Genomic DNA, 22,358 nt, shown 5'->3' with positions numbered 1-22,358 from the left:
CCTCACAGTTGTCCACTACATCACTAACACTCATTGATGCATCTATGGAAAAATATAACCATACAATTTTTTTTACATTAGTACTTAAAATAGATCATGAGATTTAATGTATGATGGATGATGGACCCATAGTTACAGAGAACAGTGTGTAAAAGAGAGATCCATTAAAAACACAAGACAGTATACACTCACAATCTCCTCTATTTAAGTCAATATCAATATCTGAAAGAGAGATGTAGCTAGCTGGCCTGCTTACAGGAATAATGTGAGCTATTATAAGACTGTAATGTACCATAATATGTTATAATATCGTGAATATTAATTCATTCATTATTTCAGACCCGTAGGTCCATATCACAAAGTAAACAAAATATAAGAAATATGATATTTAACGTTATAGTTGGGCAATGGTAATAATGCAAGGTTCGTTGTATTTTGTTAACGGCTCGTTGCTGATCTTAAATGTAATCATTGAATCACGAATCTAGGCTAACAAGCACATAAGTTAGCTAACAGTAAGGTAAGTTAGCTTACCTGAATCTGACAACCTGTTCAGCACCCACAGTAATATCCCACAGTAATAATTACAAACAGGTACATATATCAGGTACTTACCCTCAATATCAAGGATGCAGAACGATTAGACCGCTCACAAAACGTCAGGAATTTCAGCCTTCTCCACAGTACATTTGAGCCCGCGTGTCCTCGAACTTCCCGCCGCAGTACTGTAGGGTGGTGGTGGTGGCGGCGCAATGGATAAGACACATGCCTTTGGTGTGAGAGACCCGGGTTTGAATCCACTGTGAGACACCAATGTGTCCCTGAGCAAGACACTTAACCCCTAGTTGCTCCAGAGGCGTGCGACCTCTGACATATATATAGCAATTGTAAGTCGCTTTGGATAAAAGTGTCAGCTAAATGAATACAATTTTTAAAAAAATGTAAAGTACTGAGCATGCGCAGTGACTCACCAGAGAGAATTGTTGATATGAAGCGCCTCAATCTCATTGAATCAACAAGTGCTGATCTAATTCATTCAATTATTTCTTAATTTAGTTCCAACTAACAAGAATGAATCATTTAACACAAGTAAACTCGTTATATTCTTATTAATCAGACATATTTTTATTTTGCAAATCAAGCAAGTGGCTAGTTGAGTTTTTTGAGTGTAGTCTCTACCAGCCGCTTGTTGTAGTCCTTATAAAGTTATTTTTTCAAAAGCAAATATCTCCCCTTGGCTTTGAACTTTGAGCGTTGTAACTTTGCAGATGTTGTTTATGCTCAAACAGCAAAACTACACACTAACTAAAGTTAGAAAAGTCAAATCATAATCAACCACACCTTTAACATCCACTGTAAACAAGGAAATAGCAGCAGCTCACTTTTGAAAGGAGTTCACACAGTGCTCACAGATTCAAACCAGCAGGAGTTTGAGAATATGTCTAAAATTTAATCGTGTTTAATGAAGGAGATAATGTATGTCTGTCCATCCTGGATATTGATAGTTTCATCACAGAAATCTGTCAGCTGAAGAAAGAGAAGGCGTCACTGGAGGTAAAGATGATGGAGAGAAACCAGAAACTGAAGGGATCGAGAGGTTTGTACATGATAAAGATTCACTTCATCCTTAAATACCTGAATTACCTGAAACTCTGTGTTTGTTTGTCTTTCACTCGTTTTTTCTTTCTTTCTGCTGACTAATGAACTAATCAAATTGATTCATTGATTCGATTCTCACTATTCAAACATCTTGATATGACTTCAGATTCTGACTGCAATAAACATGTGATTTAGTGTCAGTATTACCAGAACAACGAGAAGCTTCCAGCATTACTGTACGACTCAATGGTCTGTACTGCTATTTTGACATATCTAAAAATTTTACATCCAGTCTGCTTACAGTTTATTATTCTTTAAAATAGTCTCCTTCAGAGGAACAGTTGTTATATAAATTGAAAGTCGCTGTGATTCTGTGTTCCTCAGGAGCTGGAAGAGGTTTGAGTGTGTGTGTGTGTGTGTGTGTGTGTGTGTGTGTGTGTGTGACTGATGGACAGGATTCAGTGGAGCGTCAGAGATCAACTCTCTGAACACACACAGATCCAGAGACACACAGGACTCACTTTACTCTGTTACACTGACGCTCAGGAGAGTGTGTGTGTGTGTGTGTGTGTGTGTGTGTGTGTGTGTGTGTGCGTGTGTGTGTGTGTGTGTGTGTGTGTGTGACTGATGGACAGGATTCAGTGGAGCGTCAGAGATCAACTCTCTGAACACACACAGATCCAGAGACACACAGGACTCACTTTACTCTGTTACACTGACGCTCAGGAGAGTGTGTGTGTGTGTGTGTGTGTGTGTGTGTGTGTGTGTGTGTGTGTGTGTGACTGATGGACAGGATTCAGTGGAGCGTCAGAGATCAACTCTCTGAACACACAGAGATCCAGAGACACACAGGACTCACTTTACTCTGTTACACTGATGCTCAGGTGTGTGTGTGTGTGTGTGTGTGTGTGTGTGTGTGTGTGTGTGTGAGTGTGTGTGTGTGTGTGTGTGTGTGTGTGTGTGTGTGTGTGTGTGTGTGTGTGTGTGTGTGTGACAGTCATGGATCCACCGATCAAACCTGCACAGAGTCTCTGAAGATGATGAAGATGAGGAGAGAAACCACAGCTGAGGAAGAACAGAGCGATGATGATGATTTTATTCCATCAGGTATGTTTCTTCATTTTATTACTTTTTCATAATATTTTACATTTGTAATTACAGAACCTGTAACAAGAAAGATGGTTTCACTTGAGTCAAAGACAACAATTTTAAAAAAGGCTAAAAAGTGTGATTTTTATTGTAGCTTCAAAAGTTATCGGTCCCCTTTTAACATGTGCACTTTTTATTTGTGATAATATTTTAAGCTACAGCAGTTCTGCAAGGGAACTGACTCTGTGTTATGAAGCGCAGACATTTAACAACACATAACTAGTGTTATCTAGTGTTATCTAGTGTTATCTAGACACAGCACGTACTCAGTGTTATTGTGCCTAACTCAAGCCACATCTACTGCCTTCTGCCATCTCTCACATTTCAAAATTAATACAATTAATAAACACAGACAAATATAAATGATGCCTACGTATGAGTTTCTTTACAAAACCAAGAACTTCCCAGAGAAGATGTGAGATGATTTGCAGTGCTAAAATTAATTCGCTCCCAGACTGTAAAACGAGACGTAAAAACACATTTCATGGCATCTCTTTCTTTGCTTAAGATTCACTTATTGGGTGACAGTAAAGTGCAATGTTTTTTGAGGAGAAGAATCTGTAGGTTTATCGAGCTAAGATTTGAGTATTGTTTTTGTTTGTATTTTTGTTTTACATTTACATTTATGCTTTTGGCAGACGCTTTTATCCAAAGCGACTTAGATTGCATTTCAAGGTAAACATTTACATTCTTATCAGGTCTTGCTTTCCCTGGGAAACGAACCCATGACCTTGGCGAATCTGTAGGTTTATCGAGCTAAGATTTCAGTATTGTTTTTTTTTCGGTTAAATCTTTTTAAATAACTGCAAAAACTTAAACATTGGTACTTTTATAAGCGGGTAAAGTATTCATTAGTCTTCATCATATAATTTATGAAATTCTTGTAACAAACTAGTAACGATTCTAGTGCCGGTAAAATCATAGAAAAGAAAGAAAGCTTGCATGAGGATAAAACATGCTTAAACATACATGAAATAGATATGCTCCTGAAATCAGCTGAGAATGAACACTGGAGAGAAGCCGCACACAATCTGTGTCGGAGGAGTTTAGCACGTAAAGAAATCAGTTTTACATGATCGTTCACACTGACTACGTTTACATGCAGCCAATAACCCGTTCAAAACCGGGATATTAGCAATAACCCGGTCGCGCACGGCCATGTAAACACCGGCAAAAACCCGGATATGCTCATATCCCGGTTTTTAAAAACCCGGATATTATCCCTGGGGTACCCCTTTTCTAACCCGAATATTTGGTCATGTAAACGCGTGTCGGCATATCCCCATCAAAAGGAACATTGATTTGTGTTCTGCGCATGTTCTATTCGCAAGGAATCTTGGTCTTTTGAGTATAGACGGCGCATACAAAAACCCGCGTGCAGTATACCGGAAGTAAACAAGAAGTAGAGGTAAACATGGCGAGACGCAGCACAGCACCACACTTTTGGAGCGAGGAGGAAAGCGCAAACAAAAGCGATCGCTGTCTGCCCCGAACTATTCATTAGCCGCGTGCTGCTGCTGTTGTTGTTGCCTTTGGATACAGGAAGAAGAATCGGAAATGACGCACATTGCGTCTTAACGTTGTCCGTACGTCCAGACGCCAACAGTGCGTCGCCGTTTACATCGGGATATTGCCAATTGATTACAAATTCCATGTATACAGGAGTAACTCTCTCTACTCACGCATGTAAACGGGTTATTCCGAATGTTTCAGAAACCCAAATAGTGACCTTATCTCGACCATAACCCGATATTTGACAGCATGTAAACGTAGTCACTGAAGCGAAGCCGTTCACGGGCCGTCAGTGTGGCGTTTCACTCAGATAGAGTCACGCTTTTTAATATCATTGTGAGTCGTAACAGTAATAAAACTATTACTGGACTGCACTAAATTGTGTTCCCATTAAAACTGAATAATTAACAATGGGAACAAACTATTTTTCTCAGCTGATGAAGAATATAAAGATCATGGAGGAGCTTATAGGAAAGGCTACGTTAAAAATGTCAATTATTGTAAATTCTAATCAAAGCCACTAATACATAGAGTTCAATGTGCTAGATGTACATGACATTACCAGCAATAAAAAGTCAGTGGCTTATTTAATGAAAACAGAGAATAGTTTTATTTATGTAGTGGTTCAACTTCTCACACTTGCACCAGATTAAATGTAAAAATGCAGGTTTTCTGTGAGGGTTGTGGGACAGAATGTGTGTCCCCTGGTCTGAGATTGACAGCGCAGACTTCATCATACGGTAAACACATCCCATCATTCCTCACTCACTCACTGACCACAACACACCCACTGGTTTACACTCATCCTTCCTGACAATATTACGTTTTCTGTCTCTTTCAGGTTTGATTTGGCAATCATTCATAAAAACAGCTTTAATTATCATTTTAATGAAGACATTTCAGATTCAGTTTGTTCAGGAATGAGTTTAAGATCTCAGATTCTAGTTTTTAATGAGTGCTATTTCTAAATAAAACAATTCTAACTACAGCTTTTTTTTCAAAAACACATTCATTGATCATTACTGGCATCCCATATATACGCAGTTTCCAATATATACTCTTATATACACCTAAAATAAGAATAATTTTCTTTATGCCCGATGCATTTCTCTTTGTTTTTCCTTTTACTGATGTGGAGACGTGACCTGACATGTTAGTCCTGTTGTGTGTTTCTGGTCTGATGACAGCAGGGTTTTACTACGGTATTTCTGCTCATTTGTAAGCATTTAAAACAAGTATGTTAACTAATCTGTTCTATATGTGTATATAAATTGTATTGCGTAAACTCGTTTATCACATTATCAATATGGTCAATCTAGCAATTGTGAAGTAATGTGAGCAGTGTTTTATTAATCTTGAAGTTTAAAGTTAATTGATAAATGTAGGGGAGAGCGGCGCACAAACTAACTCAGGGCGAGTTTTAACACACTTTTTAAATACTTCCACACATGCAGCATTTTTTGTGTTTATTTAAAATGAGACAAATCTGATATTATTTGAATCTTATATCTGTTATTCAACAGTTGAGATGGTTCTTTAATGCTTCGCTAACCAGCAGAAGACACTAGCCGGGTGTAGATCCCAGTTGTGCAGGTGGGTCATGTTGTCACACTATAGGCTACTTTTATTAATTCTATTGAAAAAAAAAAAAAATTAGAAAAAGGTGAATAAAGACTGAGATTCAATGTTCAGAAATTATTAATGATTATTATGTTTTGAACTGTGCTGTATAGCTGTGTTTTTTGTTTTGTCAAACTCAAAAATAACTTATTTTATATGAATAATTAAAAAGAACTATTTTTAATTATTAAAAAAAGGCATTATTTTATATGAAAAGATGAATAATTGTATTTTATTCACAATATATTTTAGTTTGTCTTGTCAATTTTTTTGATTAGATAAAATTGTAATCTGTCATATGGTCATGTTACAATGGGGCATGTTGTCACATTTCACTTCCATTCTTTCGGGGTAAATCAAGAAAAAAAAAAACACACCGTATTAATGAAACAACACCACATAATTTAATAATTTGTGAAATGTGGGAAAAAAAAAAAATTCTCTGAACCCCAAGTGGATTTACACAAACTGAGAAAGTCAGAGAGTGTTAGTGTCATGAACTGCTCCGAGACTTGAAGGTTGGGATCCAAATGCAGCTTTATTAAATAAGGGTAATCCAAATTCGTAAACCAGTAGACAGGCAGTGGTCAAGGCAGGCGGCAATAAACAGAGTCCAATAAACAGTCCAGGGTCAAAACAGAACACAAACACGGAATAAACGCTCGGAAATGCAGACTGACAGTACAACAAGACTTCGCAGTGAGTGAATGAACATGGTATAAATAGACAGACTAACAGGATGAGACAGGTGAATACAATCAGTGAATGAGGTACAGGTGAATGTGATCAGTGATAAGTGATGATGAGTCCAGGCAGTGAGTTATGGGAATTGTAGTTTGTGAGTGAATAGGAGAGTCTTATGCGGAGTACCCTCTGGTGGCTCTCAAGGGCACTCCAGCTGGTGATCGTTACATAGCCCCCCCTTTAAGGAGCGGATTCCAGACGCTCCTAAACTGTCCAGGAGGGAGGTGGAGCGGAGGCGGACCCGGGGGCGGGATGGAGGGCCAGGCCCGTGGAGCGGCAGAGGACCTGGATACTGCAGCAGGATGGGAGGCCAGGGCGGATCAGGCTGTGCAGGTGACCAGGGTGGAGCAGGGTGTGCAGGTGACCAGGGTGGAGCAGGGTGTGCAGGCGACCAGGGCGGCGCAGGCTGGGCAGGCGACCAGGGCGAAGCTGGCTGTGCAGGCGACCAGGGGGGAGACAACCCTTCAGGCGGCCAGGGAGGAGACGAACCTTCAGGCGGCCTGGGCGGAGACTTTCCCTCGGGCGGCCACGGCGGTGAAGACCCCTCGGGCGGCCACGGCGGTGAAGACCCCTCGGGCGGCCACGGCGGTGAAGACCCCTCGGGCGGCCACGGCGGTGAAGACCCCTCGGGCGGCCACGGCGGTGAAGACCCCTCGGGCGGCCACGGCGGAGGAACTGGAACAGACACCAACGGCTAGGGAACTGGAACTGGCACCACCGGAACTGGCACTGGAACTGGTACCACCGGAACTGGCACTGGAACTGGCACCAACGGCTCAGGAACTGGAACTGGAACTGGTACCACCGGAACTGGCACTGGAACTGGCACCACTGGCTCAGGAACAGGAACAGACACAGACACTGGCTCCGGCTCTGGATCTGGAACAGACACCGGCTCAGGGAAAGGCATGTCGGCAGCCATCTCTGCTGAGGGTAACTCTGCTGAGGACACTGGCTCGGCGGAGACCATCTTGTCCCGAGACACTGGTTCGGCGGAGACCATCTTGTCCTGAGACACTGGCTCGGCGGTGGCCATCTTGTCCGAAGACACAGGTGTGGAGTCGGCCATCTTGTCTGAAGACACAGGCGTGGAGTCGGCCATCTTGTCCGAAGACACAGGCGTGGAGTCGGCCATCTTGTCCGAAGACACAGGCGTGGAGTCGGCCATCTTGTCCGAAGACACAGGCGTGGAGTCGGCCATCTTGTCCGAAGACACAGGCGTGGAGTCGGCCATCTTGTCCGAAGACACAGGCGTGGAGTCGGCCATCTTGTCCGAAGACACAGGCGTGGAGTCGGCCATCTTGTCCGAAGACACAGGCGTGGAGTCGGCCATCTTGTCCGAAGACACAGGCGTGGAGTCTGCCATCTTGTCCGAAGACACAGGTGTAGAAAAAGGAACAGATTCAGGCTCGGGAACAGATTCAGTCTCGGCGAGACGAGACTCTTGATGGGCGGACGTGATGTGAAGCTCAGTCTCTGGATCGGCTGACGTGACGTGAAGCTCAGTCTCTGGGTCGGCAGAAGTGACGTGAAGCTCAGTCTCTGGGTCGGCAGCAGTGACGTGAAGCTCAGTCTCTGGGTCGGCAGAAGTGACGTGAAGCTCAGTCTCTGGATCAGGATCAGCGCGCTCTGAGCTTGACGGGACCAGTGGCGGCGAGGGCTTTGAGCTGGGCAGGACCAGCGGCGAAGAGGACTCTGAGCTGGACAGGACCAGCGATGAAGAGGGCTCTGAGCTGGACAGGACCAGCGGCGAAGAGGGCTCTGAGCTGGACAGGACCAGCGGCGAAGAGGGCTCTGAGCTGGACAGGACCAGCGGTGAAGAGGGCTCTGAGCTGGACAGGACCAGCGATGAAGAGGGCTCTGAGCTGGACAGGACCAGCGATGAAGAGGGCTCTGTGCTGGACGAGACCAGCGGTGAAGAGGGCTCTGTGCTGGACGGGACCAGCGGTGAAGGGGGCTCTGTGCTGGACGGGAGCAGAGGGCTCTAGCTTGGCGGGCATGTCGCTTGCTGTCTCAGGCGCGGCGGGCATGACGCTCTCAGTCTCAGGGGCGGCGGGCATGACGCAAACTGCCTTGGCTTCGGCAGATTTGGCGTGAAGTGCGGGCTCGGCTGGACTGGCGTGAAGTGCGGGCTCGGCTGGACTGGCGTGAAGTGCAGGCTCAGGGGATGCTGTGAGATTGTGGGACCCCTCATCCACAAAGCCCACAGTAAACGACGAGCCGCTTATCCGAAGAGCGAGGTCGACATATTGTATAAAAGTCCATTGAGGGGTGTTGTCAGGCATGAGGTACTCTAACATGTCCTCAAGCCCATAGCGGAACATGTCTTTTAAGACCACATCGTTGAGGTCCACCCCATGGCAGAGCTCACAAAACTCCTCCACATAGTTCTCAATCGGGCGGTCACCTTGGCTGAGACGGAAGAGACGGATTACTGGGTCCATGGTTTGCATCGCTGCTGGATCTTGATGTGGCGAAGTCTTCTGTCATGAACTGCTCCGAGACTTGAAGGTTGGGATCCAAATGCAGCTTTATTAAATAAGGGTAATCCAAATTCGTAAACCAGTAAACAGGCAGTGGTCAAGGCAGGCGGCAATAAACAGAGTCCAATAAACAGTCCAGGGTCAAAACAGAACACAAACACGGAATAAACGCTCAGAAATGCAGACTGACAGTACAACAAGACTTCGCAGTGAGTGAATGAATGAACATGGTATAAATAGACAGACTAACAGGATGAGACAGGTGAATACAATCAGTGAATGAGGTACAGGTGAATGTGATCAGTGATAAGTGATGATGAGTCCAGGCAGTGAGTTATGGGAATTGTAGTTTGTGAGTGAATAGGAGAGTCTTATGCGGAGTACCCTCTGGTGGCTCTCAAGGGCACTCCAGCTGGTGATCGTTACAGTTAGTTTGTGCCCCGCTCTCCCCTATCAGTTATAGAATTGAACATTTATCTTTATTTACATGAACCAAGAACCTCAACATTTCACAAGTAATTCAGTGTTTACAGCTGGAGAGAAGAGAGAGAGAAATGACTTCAGAATTGAAAAATATGGTATTTTGTAGAATTTCACCATATAATATGAAAGCATATTATGTAAAATTTCATAGTAGATTTGAAAAGCAAAGTATTAATGTAAAACAAAAGAAATGTATAGATGTGTAACAAATTAGCCATTTACATGTGTATATTCAGTATAACACAAATTAGAGTTAGAAAACAACAATAAGGTTAGATTTTTTTTCCATCTGAGAAACATTGCGCGCATTAGACCGTTTCTCTCTAGGCCTGATGCAGAGAGGCTTATCCATGCCTTCATCACGTCAAGGCTTGATTATTGTAACTCTCTCTTTGCGGGTTTACCAGCAAACTCTATTAAGAGGTTGCAATATATACAGAACTCTGCCGCACGTGTTTTGACTCACACATCATCTCGCCATCACATTACACCTGTGCTCCAGCAACTGCATTGGCTTCCAGTTCAGTCACGTATTGATTTTAAAGTTCTGATTTTAACTTATAAAGCAGTACATGGGCTGGCTCCAGATTACATCTGTGATTTGGTTACTCCGTCCATTCCTGCTCGCTCTCTCCGCTCTGCTGGCTCTCTCTCTCTGTGTCAGCCTCGTTGTAAATTAAAAACTATGGGGGGAAGGGCCTTTTCCTGTAATGCGCCAAAGTTATGGAATACATTACCTGCGTCTATCAGGGACGCTGATTCTGTGGATTGTTTTAAGAGACTTCTTAAGACACATCTTTTTAGTCAAGCTTTTAATTTATAAATTGTGTATTTATGATACTGATTTTTTACTGCAATGTTTGTTTGATTATTTTGTTATGTATGCTGTAGCGCTTTGAGTATGTGAAAGGCGCATTATAAATAAAATTTATTATTATTATTATAAATATTTCATTATAATTTTTAAGGGCCTGAATATAAAAAAAACATTTTCCGCTTGTATAACATATTCATTTTCTTAATTGTAAGTAAAAACTTGATCGTGGTTAGTGCACATTCTTTTTGTTTTTTATTTACATATTCTAAAAACAGCGCATCCATAGTTAATCTTTTGAGATTTTATGTTATTTTGTTCGTTTCATTTGACAGGAGTGATGATCAGTGGATTTGAGTTTTTACCTTTTTCATTAAACCCTGGGTGGAAATATGGATAGAGTTTCTCAGTGAAAGTCTGACCAGTGAAAGAGTAGATATGAGATCTGGACTCCACGTCATAAAAAGAGACCAGACCCACCTCATAATCCACAAACACACCAACCTTCTCAGGTTTCACTCTCAGAGATAAAGAGACAGATGGACTATCAAAAACTACATAATTATTTTCATTAATCAGAATCACAGTCCAGACTCCATCCACAGGACTGAGTGTGATCTTCCCCTTCCTGTTAATGGATTCTCTGGCCACTCCTAACCTCCACTGAGTCTTTCTCTTCACCTGCACCTCATAGTAAAATCTCCCTGAACTGAATCCCTGCTTTGCCAGAACACAATAACTCTTATCAAATCTCTTTGGGTTTTCTGGGACGTCCTGCCAAACGTCTCCAAGACTGACTTGTTTTCCATCATCAGACAGGATGAGAGATGGATCCGCTGTATCAGGATCCAGAGTCACATCCACTGAGAGAGATCAGACATTATCAATCAGAACAAATATTTTCATGTGTACATTATAAACAAAAGTACTGTGAGTGTATCGGTGTCAGTCACACTGTACCTGCAAACTGCTGCACAAACTTCAACCCTGTGGACACAGATGACAATATAATGATGAATTATTCATAGCAGTAATTTCAGGTTAACAGTGAGTTTCTCTACTGGCAGCATCATGGAAATGTTGATCGTCCATCAGTTTGTAAAACAAAATGCAGAATGTTATTGCAGTAAATATATGTACGATGGAGATCTATGAGACAATCATAACAGAGGGTTTAAAAACAGAAATGTCAAGTTGTATTTTTTATTAAAGCTGTAATAATAATAATTTTTTTAAAAAGAGTTATTTTTGCTGTTTTTACTTTCTATTCATCAAATAATCCTGAAAAAAATTTACACAACAGTTTTCAACATGGATTTCTCATTACAGTATCACCGTGAATATCATAATGATTTGATGGCAATATAATCTACAAATGCATACACACACAGATGTTCTTCCGCATTTAACAAATTAAACCGACAAACTAAACGCTCTCGTGGTGTCTGCCATTGCTAAGCAATCATGAGCCACATTCTCCATGATGATGAAGAAGTTTCAGCAAAGGATAAATGGATTTTCTTGCATTAGCTCTACTGCTAGATATATTTATGGAGATGAGCAAGCTATGATCAGCTGTTCGTCCATTTTGGCTGAGCTTTCAATGTTGTTACGGAAAGGCCAAAGCTGATCGCTTGGTTTGATGTCACATGACCTGCACATGACATCTCACTCCAGCATAGACACGCCTGGGGGAAACGAGCGGCGCAACGGCGTTGCTCTCTATGTGAGCGTGCTTGTAGCGCGTCTACATTTAAAATAACAAACTTTAGCGCGCAAAAGACGCAACATATGTGAAGCCCCTTAGTTAGTGGTTAGATCAGCGTAGTAGTCAATAAACAGGACAAGGGAGGTCACGTACGGGACAAATCATTTAGGCACAATATACAGGACGTCCCCGCTAATATGGGACAGTTGGCAACCCTACTGTGTTCACCGCGTGTGCTTTGTTTGCTCGTTTGAGATCTTAAGTTTGTTTTGAACAGTTCGTTTTCGTTTGATGTGAATTACACTTGCTGGAAACAGTATTTTACTCTGTATTCTGCCATGAATGTCACACTACTATGATATTATTTTGCCTTACGACATGCCTGGGAATAACTGATGGACAGACCGACAAGACTATGCTAAGAGCTGAACATGATTGTGGACATGATTGTGAATTCAGGTCTTGTCCACACTAATACGTTTTCGTTTGAAAACACATCTTTTTCTCTCTGCTTTGGCCTTCCGCCCACACTGAGACCGTGTTTTTAGCAATGAAAATAAAGCTTTTTGAAAACGCAGTGTTCGTGTTATAGTGTGGACTCTCAAAATGGAGGAATTTGAAAATGATGACGCAAGTTTAGTCATGTGATGCATATTGAACCCATAGATATTAATGTTTATACCGGTATTGTGCCTGTTATGTGCTATTCACTTTCACACATTTGCTAAAATATGTTACTTTGCACACTCTTCATATCACAGTCCTGCAAAGATGACAGAAAATTCACTCGCATTTGCTGTCCTGCGACAAAACATGAGAGCAGTCGCGTTTTAGACCAAACATATAATGGTGAGAAGAATTGCGTGATAACTTGATTATGTCTTATTCTGTCTGTATCATCTCAGTGAGCTTTTATGAGGGTTTATGCATGCACTGCATACAGTCTCCCGTATTTCACACCCATCTCCCGCCCCCCTTCCGTTTAGTTATTTCTCCCGTGAAACTTTGTATGGCCCAAACCTCGTTATATGAAAAATCACATCAATATATTATTTCAAGGTTGTCCAGTTGCCAGATCTTGTATGAAACGCACACAATCAACACATCATACAAATTTCAACCCATTTGTGAGCTCAACCTGGCAACCTTCAACCCAGTTACTCTGTTGACATCTGTGCAGACGTAGACGCGGGAAGTTGAATAAGCGTCACTGGTAGAAATGGGAGGAGAAGACTCAGTGGTAAATATTTAACACAATTAAAGCAGCATCCATTTTTTCTGTCATCCTTTGGCTGGCGTTACATCATATGATGCGCTTTCATTCATACAAATGATTTTAAACCATTCAAGCCAAGACAAATTGACAAAATTCTCTTTTGGCTTGAAGTTGAATGAACACTAACACACTAACGCAATTATGTCAAAATGTCCGTTTTGTCGAGTATCCTCATAAGAGCAGACTGAGCAGTCTTAAATTAGTTAAATAAAGTCTTGAATGAAGGCAGAGAGTTGTGAGAGAATGAGATGTGTGTGAGATCCGCGTCTCTGTCAGCAGCGGCTGGTTTTAAAGGGACAGCAGCCAATAAAGCTTTCTGTCAGTAAAGTTAATCAAAGAACAAAGGTAACAGAGAAAAACACTCACTGCTCTTGACTAAAGAACTTTTGTAACTTTAATAAGGATTAATCTATATATAATTTAAAATGTATGCAGTGCAAACTGTTTGATAACTTTATTATTTTCATTGTTATGCAGATGATACGCAAATTTATCTGCCTTTGAAACGAAAACTACACTATTGCACTATATTGCAGTGTCTTGAGGAAATTAAGGCCTGGATGGCACAACATTTCCTTAGCTTTAGTGAAAATATAACAGAAGTTATGCTGTTTACGCCGGGAGGCACTTATGAATCAATACATTTGGACCTTGGTGAACTGAATCCACCTGTGAAGCCCTATGTAAAAAATGTAGGTGTTATTATGGATTGTGATTTTAAATTGGACAAACAGAGTTAAATCTATTTAAATCTAGTTTTTTCCCCAATTAAGACAACTAATCAAGGTGAAATCTTTCCTGTCTTTTAAAGACTTTTAAAGACTTTAAGTTCATATTTTCATTTAATCTCGTCTGGATTATTGTAATGGCCTCTATATAGGCATTAGTCAGGCCTCTCTCTCCAGACTGCAGATGGTCCAGAATACAGCAGCTCGCCTGTTGATGGGTCCATGAAAGCAGGAACACATTACCCCTGTTCTCGCCTCTCTTCACTGGTTCCCTGCCCATTTCAGGATTCATTTTAAGATTTTGGTGTTTGTTTTTAAATCTCTTAATGGTTTTGCACCTAAATATCTTTCTGACCTGATCAAGCTGTATGCTCCGCTAAGAGCACTTAGGTCTGCTGATCATTCGCTTTTAGTTGTCCCACGGGTAAAGTTGAAGAGCAGGGGTGACCGAGCATTTACAGTGGCGGCTCCCAAGCTCTGGAATAGTGTCCCCTGTACATTAGACAGGCTCAAACACTTGCTGTTTTTACAACTATCTTAAAAACGTATTTTTATAGTTTGGCATTTGACTCTATTGGCGCTTTTCCATTACCAGTACCAGCTCGACTCGACTCGGCTCGCTTTTCGCTCCGTTTTCCATTGTAGATAGTACCTCCATAATAGTACCTGGTCGTCATAGCGACGCCGCAGGAAACTGCCGTGACTTAATCTTTTACGCGAGACGCGCGAGACACACCCGCTACCCACACACACAGGACAATGGAGGAAATCGAGTGTATGCTGTTTTTGGATGTTTATGCTTTTGTTTTTGCTGTTTTTTTATTCAGGATACTCCGTCTGGCGCGTGCAATGATGACGCAGTGAATAGTGACGATTCTCTCTGACCAATCTGCAGTCTGCCGTGTTTTCACATCACATTTTAGTATCGCCTCAGCTCGCTTAGAACCTCGCCGGAGGTGGCACGAAAAAAAGTACCTGGAAGCAGGTACAGGTACAACTTTTACACAGTGGAAAACCAAACAGAGCCGAGTCGAGCTGGTACTGTGTAGTGGAAAAGCGCCAATTGTCTCTGCTGACTGTTTGTATCATTGATATGGGATAGGTGTGCACAGCACTTTGATAAACACTTGCTGTTTTTAAAAAGTACTTCATAAATAAACTTTGATTCAATTTCTGTATATTTCCTACCTGTTAGACAAATATTTTAAATATACTGTCTTTATGTTGTTTCTGCATTAATTTGGAGATTAACTGTGAAATTATTACATTATGAAATATATTAAAAACGTAAGCTTTTTTATGGCGATTAATCGTGATTAATCAGAAAGAAATGTGTGATTAATCTAGTTAATTTTTGCAATCAATTAAAATAAATAAAAAGAAACATGAATAAGTCTTATTCATGTTTATTTTAATTGAATATTATGTATTTGATTATGTTAATATCTGCGCAATTAATGTGTATTTCGCCTGCCTCTGCCATCCAGCACCCCCCATAATCCCCAGAATAACTACATTATTTAATTACAGAAACTCAAAGATCATCATTCAACCCTGTGCCAAACAGGTTTACAACAATACGAGCGACAGAGACGAGCGTAGATCATTTAAATCCATTGAAGGACTGTGTGTGTTTGCTTACAGCAGCTGGGCCACACAATACTGTGTACGGGAGGGAGTGTGCACACCGGACTTTGCGATTGTAACAATTTCTTTAGGCCATTTTATCTCTCAAGGGAGAACGGCAAGATCACGGTCAGATTTACTAATGTACTCGGACTGAACGTTGATGCTGCAGGAGAGAGAATAGCGAAGAGCTACAATGATGCACTCGCTCTGCAGGTCAACCTGTTTTAATTCTTAGAGACTTTTATTTATGTGACTTATCTGAATATCTGCCTACTCTTAAGCAATATGTGGACTGTCCCAGTCATTGAAACTGGACTATTGATCGATTGTATTACATAGTATATCAAATTTTGATAGATAGATTCAGAAGATATTGTCTGAAACTAAAACTGAAAAGTTTTATTCATAGATATTAGCTCAGCTTTTAATTCACTGAAGACACACATTCTCCTGAAAATGTTGATTGATCTCAATATTAATAAAGGGTTATTGGTCCACAACACTGCGTTCTCTTGAGTTGAAGATATAACTTTAAGTGATTTTATAATAATGTGGTGATCACCAGCACATCACAGAAGCTTACAATTAAGTAAACACTTAAAAAAAAGAAAAGTTAATGACAAAAACCCTGTATTTGATATTCACATACCAGTTTGAGTGAGTATTTCTATAAGCTGTTTCTTCAGCTCAGTGTTTCTCCTCTTCAGCTCAGTGTTTTCCTGCTCCAGCTCAGTGTTTCTCCTCTCCAGCTCAGTGTTTTTCTGCTCCAGCTCAGTGTTTCTCCTCTCCAGCTCAGTGTATCTCCTCTCCAGCTCAGTGTTTCTCCTCTCCAGCTCAGTGTTTTCCTGCTCCAGCTCAGTGTTTCTCCTCTCCAGCTCAGTGTTTCTCCTCTCCAGCTCAGTGTTTCTCCTCTCCAGCTCAGTGTTTTTCTGCTCCAGCTCAGTGTTTCTCCTCTTCAGCTCAGTGATTTCCAGCTCCAGCTCTTTCATGAGATCTTCAGCCTGTTTCTCTGCTGCTTTCTGCTGTTCCTCCATCATCTTCAGCTGATCAGACTGAGATCTCTAAATGGAGCGGATCAGATCAGTGAAGATCTAAACACTGAATTACCCCCAAAAGTTACATTTTAAGCAGATTTTCCTCTAGTTCTAACATCACTCATCAATGCCAAAATTACTGAGATGGCCAATCAAATCAATGAAGACAGGCTTTACTGTTCACAGATGCTGAGCTTGAATTTCAGCAAAGAGCTTCAGTTTTTAATGGTCAAAGAATCAACATAAGAAGTGCCTAAACATTTAAACTGTTTGTCAAGGTTGAGGTAAGGGATGAGGCGAGAAATGGGCTTTTGTTTGTTCCCCGTAGGAGAAAACAGGACCGGTCAGCTTGCCTTGGCAGGACAAGACTTGGTAGCAGGACATGACATGGCTTCAGGGATCAGGACACAAGGAATGTAAGACAACAAACTGTCACAGGACTGAAAACACAAGGAGAATAAATTGGTAGCAGTGATGCGCGGGTCAATGTATAAACAACCCGCACCCGACCGACGTTTTCAACTCGGACCGCAAAAAAAAGAAAGAAAATATTGTACCCGACCTGCTTCCTGACCCGCATTTTTTAAAAGTAGTAAATGCTCATCGTAGCGTCATTGGCCCATAGACATATGACCCATATGGAGAATAGAATATGTTAATAAAGTCTTTATTAAGGCATTTTAGACGACCAAAGACTGAGGCTACAATATCCATAAATAAATGTTCACAAATACCCATGAAAGTAAAACTGAAAACTGAAACACACAGTAGCCTAAACTTAACCTGGGCTTAAAAAGAAGGCTAAAGGGTGCCACTTGTTGGTAAAAAAAAAAGTAGCCTAATACAAGATAAATGCAAAATATGCATTTGTATAAGAAAATAAAATAGGCTGCATTGTTTAGCCTACACAAATATATCCATAAAACTAACAGGAACCTAAATCAGATACAGTAAGCCTAACTTGGGCTTAAAAGGGCTATAAGGTGCCATTGGTGGCCTAAAACAGAAGATTAGCCTACTTATTTTTAGCTTTCCTCGCGCTGTGTAGAAATAATATTGAATCAACCGTTCCTGGGTTGAGACAGTTTCTTCTCGCCTCTATGACACGACCTGCGGAGCTAAATGTGCGCTCACTGGCTGCACTTGATGCTGGAACGCAGAGGATCCTCCTTGCCAATGCACGAAGCCTCGGGAAGGTGGGTGCCTGTCTCTCCCAAAATTATATATACAAAAATATAAATTACAAAGGTTTAATTGGCATCTTTATTTCAAACGACCTGACTGACCGCGACCCGGATATCATTAAAAATATTTTTGAATGACTCGTAACCGCGGGTAACCCGCACCCGCTCATTTTGGATCAACCCACGCATCACTGATTGGTAGCAAACAAGGCAGGTAAGGAGGGAGAGCAGCTGGGGAAACTGATATGACACACACAGCTAATGAGAACACTCACCGCATGTTCACACAAGACACAACATGAAAACAAGTGGCCGATGAAAACTTGACCCTGTTCTGCACAAAACACAACAACACATGCGAACAGAATAGCGTATGGCCCAAGTGAACTCGAAGCCGCACGCTCACACAACTAGACAGAGCTCATGGAGAATGAGGGAATGCTCATCCCGTGCTCTCAGAAGACAAACACATGGAGCATGAATGTCCAAACCTCGACACAGAACCGAAACAAAACTAGACTGAAGTGTCGGGATCTGAACACTACGCTCCATGGACAGAAGAGCATACGGCCCGATCGAACCGCACACTCACCATGACAAGACAAGAGAATAGCAGTGTCAGAGTTCTGTCATCAAAACCAAGAATAAACAGACTAAAGTGACAGAACCCTGACACTGTTTTAATGTTAAACGACCATTTAAACCATTTAAAAATTTAAACTTTTCTTTACGTGATTTATGTAATTAAAAAAAATCTTTTTCTTTTACTTTTTTCTTTCCCGTAAATCCATTTGAATCCTTTATTTATTTATTTTAACCTCCAACCGAACAGCTGAGACCATCCCATCATTCTAGCAGCAGCTGAAGACACACTTAACCACAAGTACCAAACCACTCACTCCTAAACCAATGCACTTACACACTCACACACACTCACTTACACTGGTATATATCAATGCTGCTACCAACAGGACACCCAGACCAATAATCATCCAGTTTGAATTGTGGACGGTCCGAGACGAAGTAAGGACACAATCATTGGAGGCGAGAGTCTGCAAAAAGAGGAAGATTCAAGTTCAAGCAACACTTCTCGAAGAAAGATCGCAAAGCTTGTGATAAGTTGTGGCTCAAAGTGCAATAAGCCAAATGATTTTAATAATTTTTTCCACTCACTTTTCTCTGCTTTACTGAGTGGTTGATCTCTTGAATCTTCTTCATTCTGTCCTGGATCATCTACATACAGAGAAAAACACAGACACATTTATCACTGAATTTAGCGTTAAATCTTCTGACAAAAGAAAATCTTATTTGAATAATAAATGTTAGACCCCATGAATATTTTTTTTTTTTTGTCTCCTGGCTTTTAGTCCATGTCTGTCAGCTTTGAGGGTAACTTATATTGCATTCTCAAAAATGTACAAAATTAACTTTTAGTTGGTTTAGGATGCATTTCACAGTGTGTTTAAAGTGTTTTATCTGTAACTCTTGCCTTCTTCTCTCGACTCTCCTCCTCTATAGGAACAGTGTTGTGAGTCCTGTGTTCTCCTTCAGTACAGAACAGACAAACACACGTCTGGTCATCTCTGCAGAACAGCTCCAGAGGTCTCTCGTGTTTCTGGCATATATAATCCTCCAGATTTTCCACAGGATTGATCAGTGTGTGTTTCTTTAGACGTGGGACACTGAGATGAGGCTCCAGATGAGAGTCACAGTAAGAGCTTTGACACGTCAGGCAGGTCTTCACTGCTTTCTGCTTTCTTTCATCACAGACGTCACAGAACACCTCAGATTCTTGATAAAGCTTCTTTAAGTGTTGCACAAGCTTTCCGAGTGTTGTATTAATCTTGAGCTCAGGCCTTCTGCTGAATTTTTCTTTACAGAGTGGACAGAAGCAGATCGGTGAGTTTGGCCAGCACTTCATCAGGCAGGTTCTGCAGAAGTTGTGTCCACATGGAGTGGTGACTGGATCAGTGAACACTTTCAGACAGATGGAGCACTGGAGCTCCTCATTTAGTGCTGGACCACTGGAGGTCGCCATGGCTGAAAAGATAAGTAATGACGACAATATATCATCTGCATTGCTGAAGAGAGCAACTTTCATAATACAAGTAATGTTCACTGAGTAAATTAGTTTGTATTCTAAAATGTATGTTGCATGGTTAAAAATTATCATAACTAAAATCTGTACTATGAACCACTGTCAAGCAGTCAAAGCAGCCTTACGTGCCATAAACTGGCGTATATGAGACAGCAGTTTCTGACAGGAAGTTCCTCCGCCTCTAACTCTAACCTCTCTGAGCCTATAAGCTCCGCCTCTAACTCTAACCTCTCTGAGCCTATAAGCTCCGCCTCTAACTCTAACCTCACTGAGCCTATAAGCTCCGCCTCTAACTCTAACCTCACTGAGCCTATAAGCTCCGCCTCTAACTGCCAGTCTGAGACCATGTGCTGTAGTTAGATCTATTAGGCTGCAGAAGAAGAATCTAAATACAGAAACTAAATGTGTCACTGGGAGCCACAGTACAGCAAATGTAACTGGTTTATACAACATCACATTATACAATCATGAAAAGGTATGTGTATAAAAATAAAAGACGGGTGAAAGTGTATTTTTTCAAACTAATAACCTACTAAATAAATATCTGTAAATACCACGTGTCAGTTTTGTTCAACCCTCTACTGCACACATTTTGATGGTACATGATATAAATGTGTTCCACATCATTTCTTGGTTCATTTAGGAAAATGTTATTGATAAAATATTTTTTCGTTGCCTAATGATTAATTGACATATTACAAGAAAATGGCCAGAGAGCAATACAAAATCACAAATCTTTTTTTTTTTTTATTCAAGAAATCTACTAACTATATTTAGAGCTTATATTGTGCACTACTACGTGATAATATGTGATAACGTCCAAACACATTGTTAGCAAAGACATCCTTGAAAAGTACCCCTTAACACACAACTTTGCACTGAGGCAACAAAAGGAAAAACTAAATGAACTGAACATGCAAAATAAAAAATAAACTTCATAAAACCTTCTCTACACCTTCATTCACACACACGTTTGTATGTACAGTTCATGTCATTTTAAATAAGATTACTAAAGCAAATAATCATACTTTCTTCTCACACCATGTGCTCCTGTGACTATGTGTCAGAAAAGGAAATCCCCGCTTTCAAATGCTGCTCGACTCCCACACCTTATTACACCGTTCTTTGATAATTTTTTGATCATTCTAAGTGGTTGCAATCTTTTATAGAAACATATAGTATTGAACATAGGGCTTAAGAAAACTTTCAGCGCTGTGCTGTAGAGGGTTAAAATACGTGACTTTTACTAGAAAAGTCATCTTTTTATATATATATATATATATATATATATATGTGTGTATTCTGCCGCCAATTCAAGTACTTCCTGTTTCTAAAGTCACTTAAGTGTGACATGACCACAAATAATCAAACTTTGATTTACAGCCACAAAAAAAAGAAGAAAAAAAAGAAAAAAAAAGACATACAGTACTTTTACCAACAATCTGATGAATCTACTGAACTAGCTCTTACATTTCCATCACTTACCTGTGAGTGAATATCAGATCTGGTCGTTGATTTCAGAGTTTCTGAAATGAAATGCTGTTTGATGAAGCTTCCTGTTCATATGTTTAGCTTCACTTTCACTTAAGTCTTTACACACTTGCAGTGATGCTATAGCTCCGCCCATAATCATGAATATGGAACAGTTCTGCAGGGTTCTCAAGTCTCACGCATTGGCCGTGAGACACACGTAATTCAACCAGTTCACACGCTCACACTCCACACCGTGTATTTCTCACGCTGAAAAGGCAATGCCAACCAAGTTGTCCTGCAAGCTTTATATATAACGTTGTAGGCGCAGGCACACAAAGTGAAGTTTCCTGCCGCCAGCACGTATCTCGGCCAGATTGCGTTAGATGCCCGAACACACGGAAGTTGACGGAACATTCTCGGCCACCGTACGTTCGTTACTAGGTAACCAACAACATCGCGTGAACACACGTCGTGATGGAGAAGGTATTAAGTTGGAAGAAAGCTCGTCTAACATTTTTAGGCTAGAACATTTAATATATAGCCCATCGTATACATTATTATTAATGCAGTCAAAAACTCTACAACTACTTTGCAACCAGGCCAGAAGCTTTGGCTCAGTTCGGCTAGCTTACGTTATCTGAAACTAAGGGAAATGTTAGTGGGTATGGGAAGGAATGAAGATGTATTTCTTCATTTTATTTTAAATTATATATTATACTGTATTAATAGTCTTTCTAGTTACATTAAGGCTACATGTATTAAAGCAGAGTGCTCTGGGTAATATTTTATATCCTGTCAAAACATACATTAATCATTGCCATTGC

The 22,358-nt window shown here is 41.0% G+C and overlaps 3 protein-coding genes across 8 annotated transcripts in view; all 3 read right to left on the bottom strand.

Moving 5' to 3' along the window:
* LOC309480887 (E3 ubiquitin-protein ligase TRIM39-like) overlaps positions 1 to 20,211 on the bottom strand; it is a 519,568-nt gene extending 499,357 nt beyond the window's left edge. The window contains exon 1 of the mRNA XM_082145584.1: positions 20,187 to 20,211. Within this exon, the coding sequence (XP_082001710.1) occupies positions 20,187 to 20,193 (7 nt within the window). The 5' untranslated portion in view covers positions 20,194 to 20,211. The remainder of the gene's footprint in view (positions 1 to 20,186) is intronic.
* LOC309480963 (uncharacterized protein) overlaps positions 7,919 to 22,358 on the bottom strand; it is a 76,314-nt gene continuing 61,874 nt past the window's right edge. Inside the window, exon 2 of one of the 2 annotated variants that reach the window (XM_082145733.1) lies at positions 7,919 to 9,607. In XM_082145733.1, the coding sequence (XP_082001859.1) occupies positions 8,244 to 9,077 (834 nt within the window). In that variant the 5' untranslated portion in view covers positions 9,078 to 9,607 and the 3' untranslated portion in view covers positions 7,919 to 8,243. Of the gene's footprint in view, positions 9,641 to 22,358 lie in introns of both variants that reach the window. The other variant, XM_082145734.1, reaches the window with a different exon arrangement.
* The window catches only part of LOC309480895 (E3 ubiquitin-protein ligase TRIM39-like), a 78,352-nt gene continuing 66,629 nt past the window's right edge, over positions 10,636 to 22,358 (bottom strand). The window contains exons 1-8 of one of the 5 annotated variants that reach the window (XM_082145599.1): positions 21,547 to 21,937; positions 19,453 to 20,003; positions 19,137 to 19,196; positions 18,905 to 19,015; positions 16,776 to 16,806; positions 16,395 to 16,466; positions 11,365 to 11,391; positions 10,636 to 11,267 (exon numbers count right to left, since the gene is read on the bottom strand). In XM_082145599.1, the coding sequence (XP_082001725.1) occupies positions 10,729 to 11,267; positions 11,365 to 11,391; positions 16,395 to 16,466; positions 16,776 to 16,806; positions 18,905 to 19,015; positions 19,137 to 19,196; positions 19,453 to 20,001 (1,389 nt within the window). In that variant the 5' untranslated portion in view covers positions 20,002 to 20,003; positions 21,547 to 21,937 and the 3' untranslated portion in view covers positions 10,636 to 10,728. The other 4 variants (XM_082145597.1, XM_082145598.1, XM_082145601.1 and 1 more) reach the window with 4 other exon arrangements.

Source organism: Leuciscus leuciscus, assembly GCF_965113295.1.
Source record: "Leuciscus leuciscus genome assembly, chromosome: 18".
In the NCBI taxonomy this organism is placed as follows: domain Eukaryota; kingdom Metazoa; phylum Chordata; class Actinopteri; order Cypriniformes; family Leuciscidae; genus Leuciscus; species Leuciscus leuciscus.
This window is presented reverse-complemented; position numbering and strand designations above follow the sequence as displayed.